The 18,772-nt window shown below is 48.2% G+C and overlaps 2 protein-coding genes across 2 annotated transcripts in view; one reads left to right on the top strand and one right to left on the bottom strand.

The window, feature by feature from the left end:
* Nucleotides 1–1,294: 1,294 nt before the first annotated feature.
* Nucleotides 1,295–18,772, bottom strand: part of LOC146801338 (uncharacterized) — a 70,899-nt gene continuing 53,421 nt past the window's right edge. Inside the window, exon 5 of the mRNA XM_085623703.1 lies at nt 1,295–2,411. Within this exon, the coding sequence (XP_085479829.1) occupies nt 1,468–2,411 (944 nt within the window). The 3' untranslated portion in view covers nt 1,295–1,467. The remainder of the gene's footprint in view (nt 2,412–18,772) is intronic.
* The window catches only part of LOC146801337 (immunoglobulin superfamily member 2-like), a 212,015-nt gene continuing 197,633 nt past the window's right edge, over nt 4,391–18,772 (top strand). Inside the window, exon 1 of the mRNA XM_085620986.1 lies at nt 4,391–4,503. The gene's annotated coding sequence lies outside the window, so the exon portion shown is untranslated. The remainder of the gene's footprint in view (nt 4,504–18,772) is intronic.

Below are 18,772 nucleotides of genomic sequence, written 5' to 3'. Positions count from 1 at the left end.
AGAACCTGGAGGTAAAGTAACAAAAAAAAGACATACTTTTTTTTCACATGTGCAACAGATCGTACCAATCCGCAAACCCTTAAATGTGGCCCAGGAGACCCTGTTGGCTAGCACAAAATGGCAGCCCTCTACGTGCTTGCAAGGAGGATGCGAATCAATGCAGCAGGACAGTGCAGGAGAAGGGTACAGGAGAGAGTATTCAGAGTGCGCATCACCTTGCTGGGACAGAATGAGGACGAGGTGTATGACAAGTATCGACTGAATCGTGCCATGATCATGCGCCTCATTGCAGACCTCGAACCACTCCTGCACCACCAGACACATCGGACCAATGCAATCCCTGCGCACGTCCAGGTCCTATGCAGCCTGCACCTACTGGCCTCAGGAAGTTTTCAGGGGGTAATCGCCGTAGCCGGAGGCGTATCGCAAAGCGCACTCTCACGCTTCTTCCAGAAATTCATAGATGCCATGCTGACAATGATACACACCAACATCAGCTTCCCCACAACCCCACAGCAGTTGGACCGCAACAAACAGGCGTTCTACCAGGTGGCCCATTTCCCCCATGTCATTGGATGCATCGACTGTACGCATATCCCCATCTGTCCACCCTCTGCCAATGAGTACATATTCCGGAACCGCAAGTCCTACCACTCAATCAACGTGCAGGTTGTGTGCGATGCCAAGCACATCATCACGGACCTAGTGGCACAATTTCCGGGGAGCACACACGACTCCTACATATTCCGACACAGTGGCATCTACAGGCGTCTACTCAACGGAGAATTTGGAGAGGGACTCATGCTTGGTACGTACACATACCTCTTCCACACATGAGCACCACACATGTATGAACATCACCGTTGCTAAGTCTTTGCTTCTATCTTGTAGGTGACAGTGCATACGCCCTGCGGGAATATATACTCACCCCCTACCTCAATCCTTCAACACCACAGGAGCAACGATACAACGCTGCCCACATAAGCACAAGGAACGTCATCGAGAGGACCTTTGGGATTCTGAAGAGTTGCTTTAGAATCCTACATAAGACTGGCGGTGCCTTGCTATACAAACCTGATACCTGCTGCAGGATTGTAGCTGTATGTGCTATGCTGCACAACATTGTGACCAGAAGGGGGATACCCATAGAGGTGGACAGGAATCACGACTACCGGGATGACCAACCACCCGCCTAACACCGACAGGCCCACGTCCCTAACATAGCAGAGGGCCATAGGAGGCGGACATACATCATGAACCAGGTAAGAATGAAAGATGACAAATTATTGGTGGTGCTACTGTTTAATGCACAGGAGCACTGAGGCATGTGCGACCAAACAAGCAATAAAATAATATATCCCCAAATAAACTGTTACAACAAATGGCCGTTTTTGTCACGGCTGTGCAGCGTCAAATAGGGGAGGACCATGGTTGCCCCACCACGGTCAAGTATGACTGTCAGTTAGTCTAGTGGCGCTTGCTACGAACGCCAAGCCTCCTCTCATGTGTCTCCTCCACCTCACAATGGCCTGTCCCTGTGGAGCAACGCGAACTGCGCCGCCTGGTGCTGGCCTCTGCAACCGAAACACTGCTCACACTTGAGGCAGCCTCACTGCCGTCCTCCCCTCCCAATGCGCTAGCACTGAATGTGCCGCTCTGCAGGTGTTCTACTGCAGCGGTGACCTGTCCGAGAGCCCTGGCTACATCCCTGCAAAAGTGTCCAAGGTCCACCTGCAGTGACACCGAGCGGTGTGCCAACACTGCGGTGCTGTTGCTCATCCTGGTGATGGCCTTTGTAGAGGCTGCGGACCTGACCAAGTTCTGCCGGTGCCTCCTCCTCTCGCTCTCATGGCCTTCCCTCATGGCACGGGTGAGCTCATGTATGTCCTCCCTCAGGTACCCATTGCCCTCTGCCACCACAGTGGTCCTGTCCCTCACTGCCGCAGTCATGGCACGCATATCTTTGGCAAGGCACGCTATGTTAGAGCTGATTGTAGCCATGTGTCTCCCCTGCAGGCGCTGGACACGCAGCATCCTTTCCTCAATGCCACCATTTGGGGAGATTGCAACGTCGCCTGAGGATTGTGAACTGCGCAGAGACCTGCGGCGCTGTGGGAGTCTGACACGTGCTGGTGGTGCAGCAGGCGGTGGGATGATTCGCAGACTTTGACCCGATGGTGTAGCAGGTGTTTGGCATGTTTCCATCACCTGCATGGGTGGAACGTGTGACCTGCGCCTCCGCTCTTTAGTTGCAGTTGTTGCGGCTGGTGCTGGTGGTGGTGGTGGTGGTGGTGGTGTGGTTGCTGGTGGAGGTGGTGAATGCGTATCTTGCGCTGTATCCATATCCGAATCGGCTGGTGTCTCCAAAATGATCAGCCAGTCGCTGTCGTCGGAATCCCCAGGAGATGCATCTGTGTGTGAAACAGTGCATGGTTAGTGGGATAGTTACACCTACGTAGTATTGTAAACATACATTTCCCTCTGTGATCCACTAAATAAACAGTCTATATCCAGCTTCTACTGATGTGGTGATTTTTAAATCTATTTTTTCCTGTGCACGCACACCGGGCTGACTTGACTACTACTCCCATGATGCACTAGTGTTATGAGTAAAGTTGTGTGGGGCAAAGCTGCATGCACACTCTGATCGTGCTGGGGGCTTGGGAATGGATTTACGCAATGCTGGGTATGGCCACAGGCATGCATCTCACCTTGGGCACTCGTGGCTGCGCCGGAGGTATCCATCTGGGTTACTCCCATGACGGCCTCAGGCTCGATGGTCCCTTCCACCAGCTCCTCCAGGGCAGTGTTAGCTTGCACTGTGGAAGGTCCGCCTCCCGTTCTGGATGCCTCCCGGAGCCTCTCCGCAATCCTCTCCTTTGCACGCTTCCTTAGGTCGTACCACCGCTTTTTGAGATCGTCAATGCTGCGGGGCGTCACTCCAACTGCATTTACCCTCTCTCGGATGCGCAGCCATATGCGCCACTTCTCAGACTCTGGCACCTTTAGGGACAGCTTCCCGAACAGCCGATCGTGTTTGCTGATCACCCCCTCGATCAGGTGCTCCAGCTCCCGGTCGGAAAACTTGCTTTTCCTCTTGCGTGCAGCTTCTGCGCTGGATGGTGCTTCTTTCTCCATCCTGGTGAGGGTGGGGTGGATGTCCTGTCAGTGGTCAATCTGTGGGATCAGGCTTGCTCCTGTTGCTCCTCCTGTGTGCTCCTCTGGCGAGTGAATGAGGGTGGGGCAGCTGTACTTGGTGATGTCATCAGAACGTTCCCGAGCGACCCGTTTTATTTTGAAATCGCTATTACCGATTTCGCTAATACCGATTTCGGTATTTGCGAAGTCGCTAATACCGATTTTGCTAATACCGATATCGGTAATTGCTATTCGGTGTTTTCACTACTCGCTAATGTGTATTCGATAAATTATAGCGATTTTTAAAGAATCGCTATTTTTGAGCGAATCTGTTGATGCATTCTGAAAAGCGATTCCTTAATAACGATTCCTTATTTATCGCTTATAAGGAATCGCTTTTCTGAATGTTGATGCATGTGCACCTAGATCTTTTACTTGGCTCGTTACACGGTATGCTTAATCAAGTGGGTGAGCACTATTTTTTTTATTGACACTGATGGGGACAATGGCGGCTGCTTTTTGTTGTTGTATTTGCATGCTTAGCATGGTGCCCGCTTTAGGGACACCGCACTCAGTTTAAATTGTATTTTTAAAAGTTTGATGTTGAGCACGAATGGCGACAGTCACGTTGTGTCGAGTGTTGTTGCATCATTCCTTTCTCTACACACAAACATTTCAAGTTGAGAACAAAGGCACGTGGCATCAGGGACAATGCAGGTGGGTCTTGGAAGGTGCCTGTGTGTGACTCGGACCCGAGTGCTAAGGTTGCCACTGTGGTGGCCTCAGAATACGGGGATGGGTCTCGTCTGGAATGGATGTGTTTGCGAGGGTTACGGCAGGGCGTTGCAGCCTTCGCACCAGAATCCATCATCCTCATATGCCAATCCCCATATGCAAGCGTGATTAACAGTGCTGCATTGTGTGCGCTGCTGCACTTACCTTTTATTTAAAACCCTCTGTCGCTAGTTGGTGGCACAATACCGCCAAGCCAGCGCCTCAGCATTAGTGGAGCAGAAAGATTTCCACGTGAATTTTTTTTTTTTGATCTCTCATTTGCCTGTTTACTGCAACACCTTCTCCAAGCTGCAACTGCGACATTGTGCGTTTCTTTAAATTGTCAATCCCTGCGAGTTGTTTTTTACTGAGTTGCGCACTGTTATTTTGATGCCAGATCCTGACATGAGTCTCGTCCAGTCATGTGATTGTAAATAGAGCCGACGGTTGTTTACATGAAGCAGCCAGCGGGAAGAGCCGGGGAGGCAGGGCTTTGGCAGGACATGAATTCCACAACTAGGGTGTGGATCCCAGACCGCAAGAAGGGGCCAGCGCATGCTTTGCTGCATCCCGAAGGTGGGGAATGGCAGGGTACGTACCACACACCTGCATGTTTATTTCTATTCTTCCTGCCAAATGTCTCCCCTGCCTGGCTCGCGACTTCCCACGGCTTGCGGCGAGGGCAGCAGACGGAGTCCACTTCTATTTACGGCATGTGTTCCACCAGTTGGGTGCTGTAATGATGGGCCCTAGGCCCACATGCTAGGTGAAGAAGGACACAGGACACATAGTTGGGGATAGTGGGAATGGCCACGAGCACGTGCGCTCGGCCCCTTTTATTGACAGCGTCACCTGACACAGTGACGTCTGTGGTGGGTGGGTGTACAGTGTAATACAGCAGGTCGGAGCACTAGAACGTGTCCATGCTTGGACACTACATCCCTCCCAATTTTTAATAACAAAACCCAACGTCAAAGTTCAACCTGGGGGAGAAAGAAAGATATACACAGTTGTAATACAGTGACCAAACTTCTGCAGAATCGCTCACGCTTCAGCTGCTTGGAGTCGCAGAAGATGTTCTTCCTGTCGCGGACGATGCTCTTCCTGTCGCAGACGATCACCAGTTCACTGTGGCACCAGTCATGGGTGCTCGATGGATCTAGTCTGTTTGACGGCTCTGCCTTGAAGTTGTTCTCACAGTCTTTCCTTCGCTTTTACTTTCTTGGCGACAAACGCAGTTGAGTTCTTGTGGTTTACCGCTAGATGTTGCCGTTCGTCTTTTCGTCCAGTCCTTTTCTTTATCTGTGGCGTGTGTTTCTGTTTTGCAAAAGACGGATTGGTTGCAAGACACCCCTCTCACCATGATGCCTCTCTCGCAGGTGTTCCCCTGCCACGGGATATCCCTGAGGCCCTCCGACTCGTCCTGAGCTGGGTGTACTGTGTCGTGTTACTCGCACGCCGATCCGTGTGGGTGCAGAGGAGACGACAAGTCTCACCTCGGGTTCTGCAGTCGTGCCTGGAGGGTAGCTGTTGGCTCCTGTCTTCGCACACAATGTCTTCATCCTCCTGGGACCTTTGCTGGAGGGCGGCTGATGACCATCTCTCGTCGCGGGGACGCTCACTCACTGGCATCCCTGAGGCCTCTGCCCCTGGGTCACCACGGCTGGCGTTGTCCAGTGTCCGTGTGACCCCAAAGGTGGGTGTTTCGAATGGTCCGGCCTGCTCACCTCTGCAGATCCCAGGTGCGCTGAAAGCATCATCAAACAGATGGTCTTTTCTCCGTGCCACGGGTGTTCTTCAGGACTTGCGCACCGTGTTCTGACGCTTGTCACCTTCCTTGTCTTTGAGGTGTGAGTAGTCTTGCCACACTCTTCTCTCTTTCCTCTATTTCTTTCTCCGTGAGGATGTCATGTCACTCTGACTTCTTCTTTTGTTGCAGTGGCAACCGTGCCACTCAGATCTCTTCCTTTCCCCTTTCTTTTGGTGGCAAACGTGCCACTCCGATATCTTCTTCCTTCTTGTAGTGGCAAACGTGCCACTCAGACATCTTCTTTTCTTGTAGTGGCGAACGTGCCACTCAGACATCTTCTTTTTTTTTCTTAGTGGCGGACGTGCCACTCTGGTCTCTTCATCTCTTCGCTTCACGCCCTACTCTGGACCGTTCCTGTTCTCCTCTTATCTGGCCAGGCTTCTCCATGCAGCGCGCGCACTCTGCACGTGTTCCCCCTGGTCTTGTCCTCGTCCGAGAACACTCTCTTCATCTTCCTCAGCATTCCGAGTTAGGGTCGTGACCTTCTCTTCATCTTCTCCTTTCACCAATTACTTTGGTTGAAGTTCGTGGGGCCATGCTCATGGTCCGCTTCGTTCTTCTCCCTTTTCACCAGTTACTTTGGTTCTTCTTGAGCTTCTTGGACCACTTGACGGTCCGCGCTGCCGATCACTGGCAGGACATCTTCGGTCTTGCGTCAGACCTCTTTGTGCAACTCCTGGCGAGTCGGCTTCTCTGGTGCGACCATGTGGCAGGTCGGCTGGGCCTTTGTGGTGCGACCGTTCGGCTGGTCGGCTTGACCTTTGTGGGGCGACCGTTTGGCAGGTCGGCTTGGCCTTTGTGGTGCGACCATTTGGCTGGTCGGCTTGACCTTTGTGGGGCGACCGTTTGGCAGGTCGGCTTGGCCTTTGTGGTGCGACCATTTGGCTGGTCGGCTTGACCTTTGCGTTGCGACCGTTTGGCAGGTCGGCTGGGCCTTTGTGGTGCGACCATTTGGCTGGTCGGCTTGACGAGGTGTGTCGCGTCGTGTGACTACCTTTGTCCGCTGCCTTGTCAGGCGCTGGTGCGTGCTACTCTTCGTACCGTCGTGGTACATCTTCAGTGTAGCGTTGCTCCTAGTATCACGATCACTTGATGTGGTGGCTTCTTGGCGCCACTGGGTGGGGCTCGGCATCCTTGCCCGCCAGTGTTGGATCCTTGCTGCGCCCATCCTCTTCAGTGGGTTCCTCTTGTGTAGGCGCTGCAGTGTACTGTCCGCGTCCGGGGTACCTCTGCGCTGAGTCCGTTTGTTCTCTTGAGGGTTCGCTCCACGTGATGCGGCGACAGCGCAGTCCTCGCTGGGGTGGATGTGGCTCGACACCGTTCTTCTTTCTTCCTCCTTGATGGCGCTGCATCCCTGTGGCACACCGTCTCTTCTTCCTGTGCTTCTGTCGCGTTCCTGCGCTTCTGGCACATTCCTGTGCGCCTCCGTCGCGTTCCCGTTCGCTCACCTTCGCGCCTCCGTCAGACCTTGCGGTACTTGCCTTGCTGCCTCTTCTCCCTTGCGCTGCGAGCCGTCGGTCTCCTGTGGCTGCTGGACTTCTTTGGATTGCTGTAGGCTTGTTGATGTTCTTGGTGTGTGCAATACCACCAGTGGCCACTGGGTGGCAGTGTTGCTTTTCTTTGGCTTCAGCAGCAACCCTTCTGTACTGCCAGAACTCTATCCCTTGTTTTCCTTTCCACTCCTCCAGGCTTCACTCGTGCTTAGGAGAGCTGGAGGGGAGCTGGAGCAGAGCAGCGGAGTCCAGGACACGTGGCAGCAGGTAAGTCTGTTTTCAGTTATTCTTTTGTTGTATTTATTTCTCGTGGAGGCATGAGGGCACAGGCGTTGGCAGAGAGCTGCAGGGGTCAAGGCACTATTCTGTGTGTGCGTGCTGGGGGGGGGAAATGCTCCATTGCCATGCTAGGGCTTCCAGCACCTTTTCGTGACTCCTGGGGGCATGGTGGCAGTCAGTGCCATCGCGCACTCTACTTGAGTTTATTTTCGGCGGCGCTGGCCGCTTGCTGCTGGTGTAGGCGCTGCTGGGGGTCCCGCGAGGTGGGGGACCTGCTCGTATGGCCGGCGGCGGCCATTGTTTCATTTGAAGACTGCCCTCCCTGCCCGCGGCAGCTTCCTTCAGTCTTCGCGCGGCAGGGGGGGGGGGGGGTGGGGGTGCATTTGCTGGGCTCCTCCCGGCTTCGCATTCATGCACTTCTTGCCGCTAGCAGCGCTGGCTGCACACCGGTCCCATTCTGCTTGTGAGGGACACTTGGCACCGCGGGTCAGCTCCGCTTTCAGTCCCAGTTCTCAAGCGGCCTCGGGCCGCACGCCGATTCTTTCCTCCCGCCCCCGCAGCCTCACTCAGCCAGCATGGCGCGAGGGGAGCGGGCGGGGAGACGGGATCACGATGCGGCGTTTGAGGGTGGGCTCCTCTTTTACGCCGGTGCCGCTTATACTGTTAGTCGCGGGTGGGCTCCGCTTTACTTTTAGTTCTCCCACCCCCGCAGCAGGTCCCTTCCCTTCACGGACCATGCGGGGGGGGGGGTTTTCGCCAGTGCCGCTCACTTCTCCGCACCGGGGCAGACGGGGTGGGCTCCCGCTTCCGTTCCGCTTCTGTCGTCTCTGCTGGGCGTCGCTCAGCGCGGCTCACCTTTCAGCCGGCGGGCCTCTTCTTCCACGCGGGTGGGCTCCGCGTGGATCGCTGCCACTTGGTGGGTCGCGGCCGATGCGGGTGGGCTCCGCACGGTCGGCACTTCTCCTGGGCGCTACTCGGCACCGCGGCAGGTCGGGGTGGGCACCCGACTGCCACGCTTCCTCCCTGGGGCACAGCGTCGCCTACCCGTCTTCGTGGCGGTGCGGGGTGGGCACCCGGTCACCGCAGGGCCTGCTGCGGGCTCCGCTCGCCTGGCTGGCTTCTCGGCGCGTGGCGCCTTCACCCGGGGGGGTGTGCTCACCGGGCAGTCCTCTTGCCCCCTCAACCATCGAAGGTGCGCCGATCGGGGGCTGCACACGCGGGGTAGATTACCCGCCTCGTCGCCAATGTAATGATGGGCCCTAGGCCCACATGCTAGGTGAAGAAGGACACAGGACACATAGTTGGGGATAGTGGGAATGGCCACGAGCACGTGCGCTCGGCCCCTTTTATTGACAGCGTCACCTGACACAGTGACGTCTGTGGTGGGTGGGTGTACAGTGTAATACAGCAGGTCGGAGCACTAGAACGTGTCCATGCTTGGACACTACAGGTGCTATGCACCCCTGGCCTCAGCCGCTCGTCCCTCTTTTGTTTTTGAATCAGAGTTGCGCACACCACGTTTGTCGGTAGGCAGCCGGCTTTGTGCGGCTGTGGATTGTGTGGAAGACGGTTTCTTCCCGATGTTAGTGTTTATGTTACAGCCCGCTGCTGTGACATCACTAGCCAAGAGAAAACAATCATTTGCAATGCAAAAGGTCTCGCAATTGCAAGATTTTGAGCTATTGGCATTGTAAATGACAATGCCTTTTATTTGTGTTACAAAAACCTGCAATAATAAAAGACATTATCAATTTCAATGTAATAGCTCAAAATCTCGTATTTTCTAGACCTATTCCATTGCAAATGTTTGTTATTGACAGGTAAAGGCCACCCTATTTAGGCTGCACATTGTTTTCTTCCATTTATTTTACAGTATATGTATGATGTAAAAATGTGCTAAATATAATCACCATACTGGTTTACAAAGGCCAGACTTATTGGCTTTTCCATTGCTGCTAAATACCTATTTGGCATTTGTGACATTCAGCGGGCAGTGGAATTTTAGCCTACAGGACACAGATGCTTAAATACGTGGTTATAGTTTTACACTGTAAGTATAATTGTATTAATCTCTGCATGCAAAGTGCTGTTGGCTGGAAAAGTAAGTTATTGTTAATGTTGAGATGGTCTTCAGCTATGCGTTTGTCTGAGAGGCTGCAGTACTCGTGAGCAAGCAGAGATTCGGCTAGTTCAAAGTGCACCTTAGAAGTCTATTGAGCTAAATGATGGCTTTGACGTCTGAATGTTTTAAATCCTCATGTGGACAGGTCTCATACTGTTGGAAGACAATCTGAAGTCTTCTAAGTCTCCCTGGGGCATATTTACAAGGTGGCGATAGAAAGGCCGAAAAGCGGCGATAATTTTATCGCCTAATTAGGAAGGTCACGCTAACGCGTGAAACCTTGCATAAGCGCACAAATTCTTAACGCCCAGCTTTGCATCTCTAATGAGATGCAAAGTGGGCGTTCCTGACCTGACAAGACAGGAGAAATGTCGCAAAGCGACATTTCTCCTATCATCAAGCCCCACGCCATGAAGCATAGCGGCAAGAAAAGTAGCGATAACCCCTGTTATCGCTACTTTCCTTACGCCTGCTTCAGAACTGACTTAGCCATGATATCCTATGGAAGGTGGATATCATGGCTAAGTTTGTGGGGTCCTATCAACAAGCTAACACCACATTTCGTGAGATTATCGCTGGGTTTCCAGCGATAATCTCACGTTAGGCAGTTAGCTCTAGGATTTTTATCGCGTTTGAGATAAGCGTTGCTAATAGCACGCTATCTCAGCGATAAAAATCCATGTTAGCTGGCGATAATTATCCGAGCGCTAAGTGCGCTTAGAGATAATTATCGCCGGTTGTTGCTGATATGCCCCCCTATTATTTTGAAGAACACATGGTAACCCTCCATTTATACAGGGGCTGTCAGTTCTTGGCTCCTCTTACGAACCTTTGAAGTTAAATTGGTAAAAAGACCAAGCCAATTTCGAAAATGTCACTGAGGCAGAATTTGCAAGCGCCTGTCTCTGAATTTATGTGGTGAGGGGGGGAATTTGTGTTTGATTGAAGTGCGAGTTCTTCTTTCAAGTTTGAATCCTTGTTGCTAGGTGGTGTTTATGGATTTTTTGAGAGTAGCGCCCCTTAGTGTTCTCAATGTATTTAAAAGCAACACAAGACGACCTTATGTTGAAGCAGCACACTAATGCTAAGAGACACAGCCGGTGCCGTGGACAGCACTGTTTCCAGGTCCCCCCAGCACCCACTGTGTTTGATTTGATTACCTACGTAAATTACACAGTATTGTGAGTAACACCCTACTGATGCACAGTTGCTTGACTCCCTCTCAGATCTGCCAGTTAGTTTTGTTGACGTATTCCAGGCAATCGTAATTAAAATGGTTTGCCAATATCATTTCTGACATTGAAAGATTACGAGGTATGCTGTTTCAGCGAGTTATTTCCCCTTCTCCAACGGCGGGCAAAAGCATTGAAACCCTTTCATGAAGCTTTTGCATTTGACTTGTGAGAGACATCTAGTAACGACTAGTGGAACTGCAGCTTGATGTAATAATAATTTCAATGCTTTTGCATTTGACTCGTGAGAGACATCTAGTAATGACTAATTGAACTGCAGCTCTTTCTAGAATTATTTTGATATTAGATACTATAATATTCACTGCCCACTGCTAATCTCGTCCCATAATGCTTTGCAGGCCCTTTGGTTGGGATTGTATTTTTGCCAATAACTGTGCTTGGGGTGGTCCTAAGAGGATGGGACCATCACCGAATCGTTCAAAAAGATGTACTTTTTGTTTTCAAAGTATCTGCTTGGTTCCCTCCCTAGGTTACAGAGGATCCCAAAATCATCACCTCTCTCACTGCTTGCTAATTTTTGTGAAAGACAGAGATACATATTTTATCATAACTTGTGCAGTGCAAGATGCTGTTTGCAATTATTGCTCAGAGCAAACAAACGCACAGTGCTCAAAGTGTACTTGGTGTAGCTATGTGTAGTGCTACTACGTAAACTATGCCCAGGGTTATTCTGTGTGAGCTGATGTGCTGAAGCCAGCTTGCTTTCACTTTCAGGCATTAGGATTTGCTGCTAGGTGCTGAAATAAGCAAAGGCAGAGACACCCTGTCAACATGTGTTCTGTAATCATCAGCGTAGGCGACAGTAAAACTCCGGGAGAGTGAGCAGGGGCAGACTCTAGCTATGAGCTCTGAGGCAATTCGAAATTCTGGTGGCCTTATCACAAAGGATAAAAAATAAAGACTGAAAGAAGTAAGTTGCAATGAAAATAAAGGCGCGCAACGGCAATAAGGAGCAAGCTGCTGCTGCGCTGCCTAAAATAAAAACAAGCATTCGCATAACCAATACGTCTCGCCTTTGGGACCTTATAAGTGTTTAGCCAGAGATATTGACTTTGCCTATGTCTTTAAGCTGTGCTGTACAGAAGTCTGCAGCATGCTGAAAAGTTATTATAAAGAAGTGTCACAAGCATTTTTGTTACCTTATATATGAACGAGAAAGCATTATGCACAACTGAACAACCATATTAAAAAAGTATTAACAATAAATAATGTCTTGAGGTTTTTTTTGTCCTTTCAGTGCTGGCAACTTCTATCGGCCTGTTCCAATGGTTGCTTGGTATGGTATTTTTTTGTTATGAGGGGGCATAAATAACAGGAGGGTGAAGGTTGGGAAAAAGTACCTGTATAACAGTCAGTGAGAGAGTCAGTCAGCCAGTGAGCGAGTCAGTCAGTCAGTGAGAGAGTCAGTTAGTCAGTTAGTGAGAGAGAGAGTGAGATAGTCGGTCAGTTAGTGAGAGAGAGAGTCAGTCAGTCAGTGACTGACTATGATAACTGACTATGATAACGTAGTGGTGGGGGACCACGTGGCTTCTCCGTTATGGTTTTGCTACTTGTCTGTTGCATAAAACCTAATAAATAGAATTTTCATACAAAATAATAAAATAGGGTAAGTTTGAGGCCTTATTTGCAGAGTTTGAATTAAAACGTTTGGGACTGAACAGGAACTGGAACCAGACTACGAACCCGATTCACAGAACTAACTTAAGACAAAATCCTAAACTTACTACCATTTTGGTATTCACAGAAGTCACTTACTCATTTCGGTATTCACAGAAGTTAGGAGTCCTAACTTTAGGACTCCTAACTGCCTTCTGTGAATGCCGAAAGTCTTAAAGTTAGGATTTGTCTCAGTTTAGGAGTCCTAAAGTTAGGAGTCCTAACTTTACTACTCCTAAACTGAGAAAAATCCTAAATTTAAGACTTTCGGTAACCACAGAAGGCAGTTAGGAGTCCTAACTTTACTACTCCTAAACTGAGAAAAATCCTAACTTGAAGACTTTCGGTCTTCACAGAAGGCATATAGGAGCCCTAAAGTTAGGACTCCTAACTTCTGTGAATACCGAAATGAGTAAGTGCCTTCTGTGAATACCAAAATGAGTAAGTGCCTTCTGTGAATACCAAAATGGTAGTAAGTTTAGGATTTTGTCTAAAGTTAATTCTGTGAATCAGGCCCTACGTTCATGCTCTTTCAGCAGGATGAAATATTACATACCACTCGTTTGGGTGGCAACAAGGTGCCACCAAATGTGAAGTGGCCAGGGAGTATGTGAGATACCATCAGGCAATCCTGGTTTTTACGTCACCGACGCTTTGCATGCTGGGATCTTTGATCCCGAACTTGAAAGATTCAGCGTGCCGTTGTTAGCTCCAAGGGCAGGACAGGCTGCAAGCGAGACCCGCAAACTGGGACTAGTTAGCACCTCGGCATCCCTATTCTTAATTTTAACACCAATTAAATAAACACTTCTGGTCCTGCTTTCGCAATATACCTAATTTTTGACGGAGTGTATAGGGCTCCATCTACTGCGAAACGGTGACGTGCCGGGGTCAGGCGTGTGGTTAATGCCTTTGGTGTGGATTCAGGCGTCAGGCGTGCAAGCTTCATCACAGCCGAGTGACGTCAGCTGACCTAGCTTGCTCGGTAGAAGTTAGGGGCATATTTACAAGCTGGCAATAAACAAATATTGCCGGTTTTGCGGCCGTTTTCGGCCAAAAAGCGGCGTTAATTTTATCGCCTAATTAGCAAGGCCACGCTGACGCGTGAAACCTTGCTTTAGCGTCAGGGGGGCAGATTTATGAGCCCCTTGCGCCACTTTTCCCATGTTAAAAGTGACGCAAAAGTGGCGCAAGGGGCTCATAAATCTGCCCCAGGATTCTCTAATGAGATGCAAAGTGGGCGTTCCTGACCTAACATGACAGGAGAAAGGTCGCTAAGCGACATTTCACCTATCATCAAGCCCCACACTATGAAGCATAACGTCAGGAAAAGTAGCGATAACCCCGGTTATCGCTACTTTCCTTACGCCTGCTTCAGGACTGACTTAGCCTATGGATATCATGGCTAAATTTGTGAGTCCCTATCAGCAAGCTAACGCCACACTACATGAGATTATCGCTGGGTTTCCAGCGATAATCTCACGTTAGGCAGTTAGCGTGAGGATTCTTATCGCTGAGGAGATAAGCGTTGCTAATAGCACGCTATCTCAGCGATAAAAATCCACGTTACCCGGTGATAATTATCCTCACGCTAAGAGCGCGGAGCGATAATTATCGCCGGTTGTTGCTGACATGCCCCTTGGAGACTAGGTGGGCCAAACGTGCCTTTAGACAGAGTGTGCATGTGAACATTTCATTTGCAGGGGGCTGCCATCTGTGCCAACGCGGTACCCGTACCTGGCACATTTCAAACAGCGCTTTTACCGGCGATGCAAACAACGTATGCAGCACGCCCCAGAGACGGGAGTTTCCCACGGACAACTCGGGCGCATCTACCCTCCTCCCGTTTGATTGGCATTGGAAGCCTCAACTCCGTTTGGAGATTTGAGCATAAAGTAACATATTTGGTTTGTGGGAAGGGCACGGACCTGGCTTACAACATGCACCTACCCCACAAAATGACAGCTAGGAATAAACAGCGTTTTAAAAACAAGCATTGGCATAGCCAATAGGTCTCGCCTTTGGGACCTTATAAGTGTTTAGCCATGCAACAGTTGCGTAACTAAATACTTATAATGTCCAAAAGCGAGACCTATTGGCTATGCAAAGCGGCCGTGTGGCCGCGAAAGTGATCGCGATCACGATCAAACATCAAAGCGGCCGCGCGGCCGTGAAAGTGAAAGTAATCGCGGTAAAGCGCGGCGCGCGCGCCCGCGCACATGCACTGTAGCTCTAGGCTGGCCTGGTAGCACTTTTTGGAGCCCTCTCAATAAGTCTCGCCAGACCAGCGCATGCGCTGGGTCAGGCGAGACCTAACAAAGAACGTGGTACACGTGTGGAATCCTTGAGTAATAAGGCTATCACGATTTTTATTTTACTCACTACAATACAAAACGTAAACTTTATTATAGGGTGTCTAAAGCAGTGGGCGCTCTCATTCTTGGGAATAACATAGTGGGGGGTAAAGAAATAATCCTTGGGTTCAAATCCCCGCCCCTAAGAAGCTGTGTGGAGCTAAGCAGTATCCACCCAACTGCATCTCAGAAACAACAAACAACCTAACAATATAGAGCTCAAACTGTGCTGCACCACAAGAACAGATGCCACTGTACCTCCTTTCAATAACCTGAAATCATTCAATGCCAAGAAACATAAATGTAACGACACCTTTTCAACTGGCGCTTTAACCCAACGAGCTATCTCAACATTGCGAGGGATTACTAATGAGAAGTCACTGCATTGACCCTGTTCTTCAAAACAGATTCAAACTCAAGTGCTACATAATGACCTATTATTTTTTTGGAACTTTTTTTCTCCACATTTATATATTACATTTTGGTTCAGGAGAATAACGCACTCCTTTGATGAACTGTCACGCGCCACTGCCCGGTTTAATGAAGGTAATAAAAAGGCCTAAAATGGTCAAATAAAAAACAGGCCCAGTGCAATCACTTAACGTGTTTTAGGCCTGGCTCGGCTCCTGCATCTTGTGATTACATGTCATCATTGGCTGGCACCAGAAGGGCGTCAGCCCCCTTGTGCCGAAAACCATTTTTAGAGATTCTGATCGGAACTCCCCCCTAACACACCTCATGTTGGAATGATAAATTACCTCTCAGCAGACACTAAAACCGCTCTTTTGCACACAGGGATCAAAGCACCAATTCTTACAAAAAATCCTCTGGATGAATGGTGTCACCCCAACTTCTCTTCTCCTTCCACTTTTCCTTCCTCCTCAAAGTCTCCGAAGTCAAATTCTACTACACGTTGTCTTCCAGAACAATTACTTTCTTGTTACACCTAGAAGAACTGGTATGGTTATAGTTATTAATATTTTTAGTATAATATTTGAATTGTTTTTCATGTAATGTCAACAGTAAACAAGCATGGGCTCTTATTTTTCGCTTCCCCAAACTAAAACAGAAAGGCAACAGGGAGATGTTTACTACTTTTTATTTAATACTTGCTCACCCCAAATAACTCTTCCTGGTCACCTCTGTCATACACAATACTGTAAATCGTATCTTATTAAGTTCAGAAAGTTTTTATTGAAAGAAACTGTTCAAATGTTACAAAATAAGACATAAGAATAAGAAAAGCATAACAACAAAAGCAAATATCATTATAAGTAATGGCAATAACATAGGCTGTAATATGAAACATCAAAGATTCAAAATAATTTAGAAGCAAAAACTGGCACTTGATATGAAATAAGGTAATAAAAAGGGATATGAGATATACAATATAAGCAAAGGAAAGTTAAAAAAGAAAGAACGAAAAAAGAAAACCTTGTTTAACAATAACAGGAAGTTATGGAGGTTTAGAAACTTCTTGTTGTAACGGAGATAAGGACAGAGAGGTACAAGCACTTAAGTCAAAAAATACTGTAACTGGGCTCCACAATTCTCTTCGCTTGCTAGCTAAGGTTAAGGGATAAACAAAAGTCGTGTCCAATCTGTGATTGTAGCAAACAGCATACCACCAAGCCTTATAGGATAATTTAGTATAATCTTTCCAATTTTTTGTTATTTGTTGAAATGCTACAGCTAATAGCAAGTCAATTATCCTAACGCTACAAGTGCAATGATCCCAGATAGGAGAAAGACTTCCTAAAAAAATGTGAGATAAGGAAAAGGAGTGAGTGGAGGAAAAAATCTTATTAATTTGAGACCAAACCTGCTGCCAGAAACTAAGTACATGATGACAACCAAAAAGCATATGGAAAAGGCCTGCACATGGTGAGGAGCAGGACCAACATTTGTCAGAGGCATCTGGGAAGTGTTTGCTAAGGGTGAGTGGTGAAAACAATAAACGATTATAAATAAAAAATAATGTTTGAGTAGTGTTGGCAGCTCTAGAAGATCTACGAATCTTTAACCACAGTTTGTCCCATAACTGAATGGACCAAGAGGATGTAAAATCTTTTTCCCACTCTTCCTCTGTCGCGGTTTTAATGAGGGGGAAGGACTGAGTGTGGAGAAGGGCGTATATATTTGAAGCTTTAGAATGTTTAAGTAGTAAAGAATTCAACGAGGACACATCAGAAGGTGCGTGGATTGATGAAGAAGGTACAGCAAGATGAGCCTCGTAAGCTTGCTGTACAGCGCGAGTCAGTAACAAATATTTGGCTCGAAAAGAAAGAGGTAAATTGAAAGAATTGGCAGCTAAATCAAAGGAAATAATCTGAGTATGCTGAAACAATTGCCGCACCCAAATAAGGCCACGAGTTCTCCAGGTTTTCCAAAAAATTGGCTTATTGTTGATCAAAATAGCTGTGTTATGCCAAATAGGTTGATTAAAAAAAGATGAATCTAGTGAACAGGAAAGAAGTTTAAAAGTGTGTTTAAGAATGGTAGTTGAAAGAGACTGAGGTGCTACGTGAAAACATAAGGTATTCTTTGAAGGAAAAAGGAGAAATGAAAGACTGTTCTAAGGTCAACCAGAGAGGGGAGGATAATGAGGAGTCTTCAATCCAATGAGAGACTTGATGTAATAGGAAGGACTTATGATACAAGGAAAAGTTTGGGAAATTCACCCCACCCTCTCTTTTAGAGCGCATTAGCTTATATAAAGACATACAAGATTTATTATGTCCCCACAAAAAGGAAGACAGAATAGAGTTAATTTTCTTGAAATATTTCAAGGGAATAGCAAGAGGTATGTTGGATATAGTGAACAAAACAATGGGAGAGAGCATCATCTTAATTGTGTCTAATCTTCCCCACCACGATAGGTAGAGAGGATGCCATTTATTAGTAAGAGTAGATAATTTTTGTATACAGTCGTCCATACACTTAGTGACAGTACCCCAAAGAGAGGAATGAAAATTAAGGCCCAAATATTTAATAGAATTAGGACTCCAAGTAAATCCTGAAGCAGAGAAGTGATCTTTAAAAGTCATTTTAGTAAGTGGTAGGATTTCGCACTTATCTTTATTTAGTTTATAACCAGATATGTAATGTAATGTAATGTAATGTAATGTAAAAAATTCTTATAGAGCGCAACTTACACCGGACGGTTTCTTGGCGCTAAGCACTTACTTGAGAAAAGGCAGAGAAGGAGAGAAGAGTGCTTATGTATAAATAAAGTGAAAGAGATGGGTTTTGAGAAGGGACCTAAAGTGGGGGTGAGAAGGAGAGAGTCTGATATCCAACGGGAGTGAGTTCCAGAAGGAGGGAGCTAGAAAGGAGAATCTGAGGCCACCGTGTTTTTTGCGCCTAAACCTAGGCGTCTGGAGGAGCGCATGATGAGAGGAGCGAAGGTGCCTAGAGGGAACATAGGGATGCAAGAGAGAAGAAATGAAAGAAGGACCAATACCGGCCAAAGATTTATGAATCAGACAGCCAAGTTTAAACTTGCAACGCTCCGATACAGGGAGCCAGTGCAAGGCTTTGAGCAGAGGGTGGACATGAGAGTGTTTGGGGCAGTGGTAGATCAGGCGAGCAGCCTGATTCTGTATCAACTGTAGTCTTTTAATTTGATACTGTGGGATGCCTACATACAGAACATTGGCATAGTCAATTCGGGAAATGACTAATGCCAGTAATGCCAGGGTGAGGGCCTCGATGGTCAAAAAGTGGGCTATTTTCCGAATCTTCCTAAGCTGGAAGAAGCAAGAAGACACAGTGGCACTGACCTGGTGTTTCATAGAAAGATTGTGGGAAATGTAGACTCCCAGACTTTTCACCTTGTCAACCGGGCAGGGAGAGGGACCCAAAGAAGGGGGCCAAAACGTCGAGTTCCAGGG

Source organism: Triturus cristatus, chromosome 8 (assembly GCF_964204655.1).
Source record: "Triturus cristatus chromosome 8, aTriCri1.1, whole genome shotgun sequence".
In the NCBI taxonomy this organism is placed as follows: Eukaryota; Metazoa; Chordata; class Amphibia; order Caudata; family Salamandridae; genus Triturus; species Triturus cristatus.
Note: the sequence above shows the minus strand (reverse complement) of the source record. Positions and strands in the feature narration are given on the sequence as shown.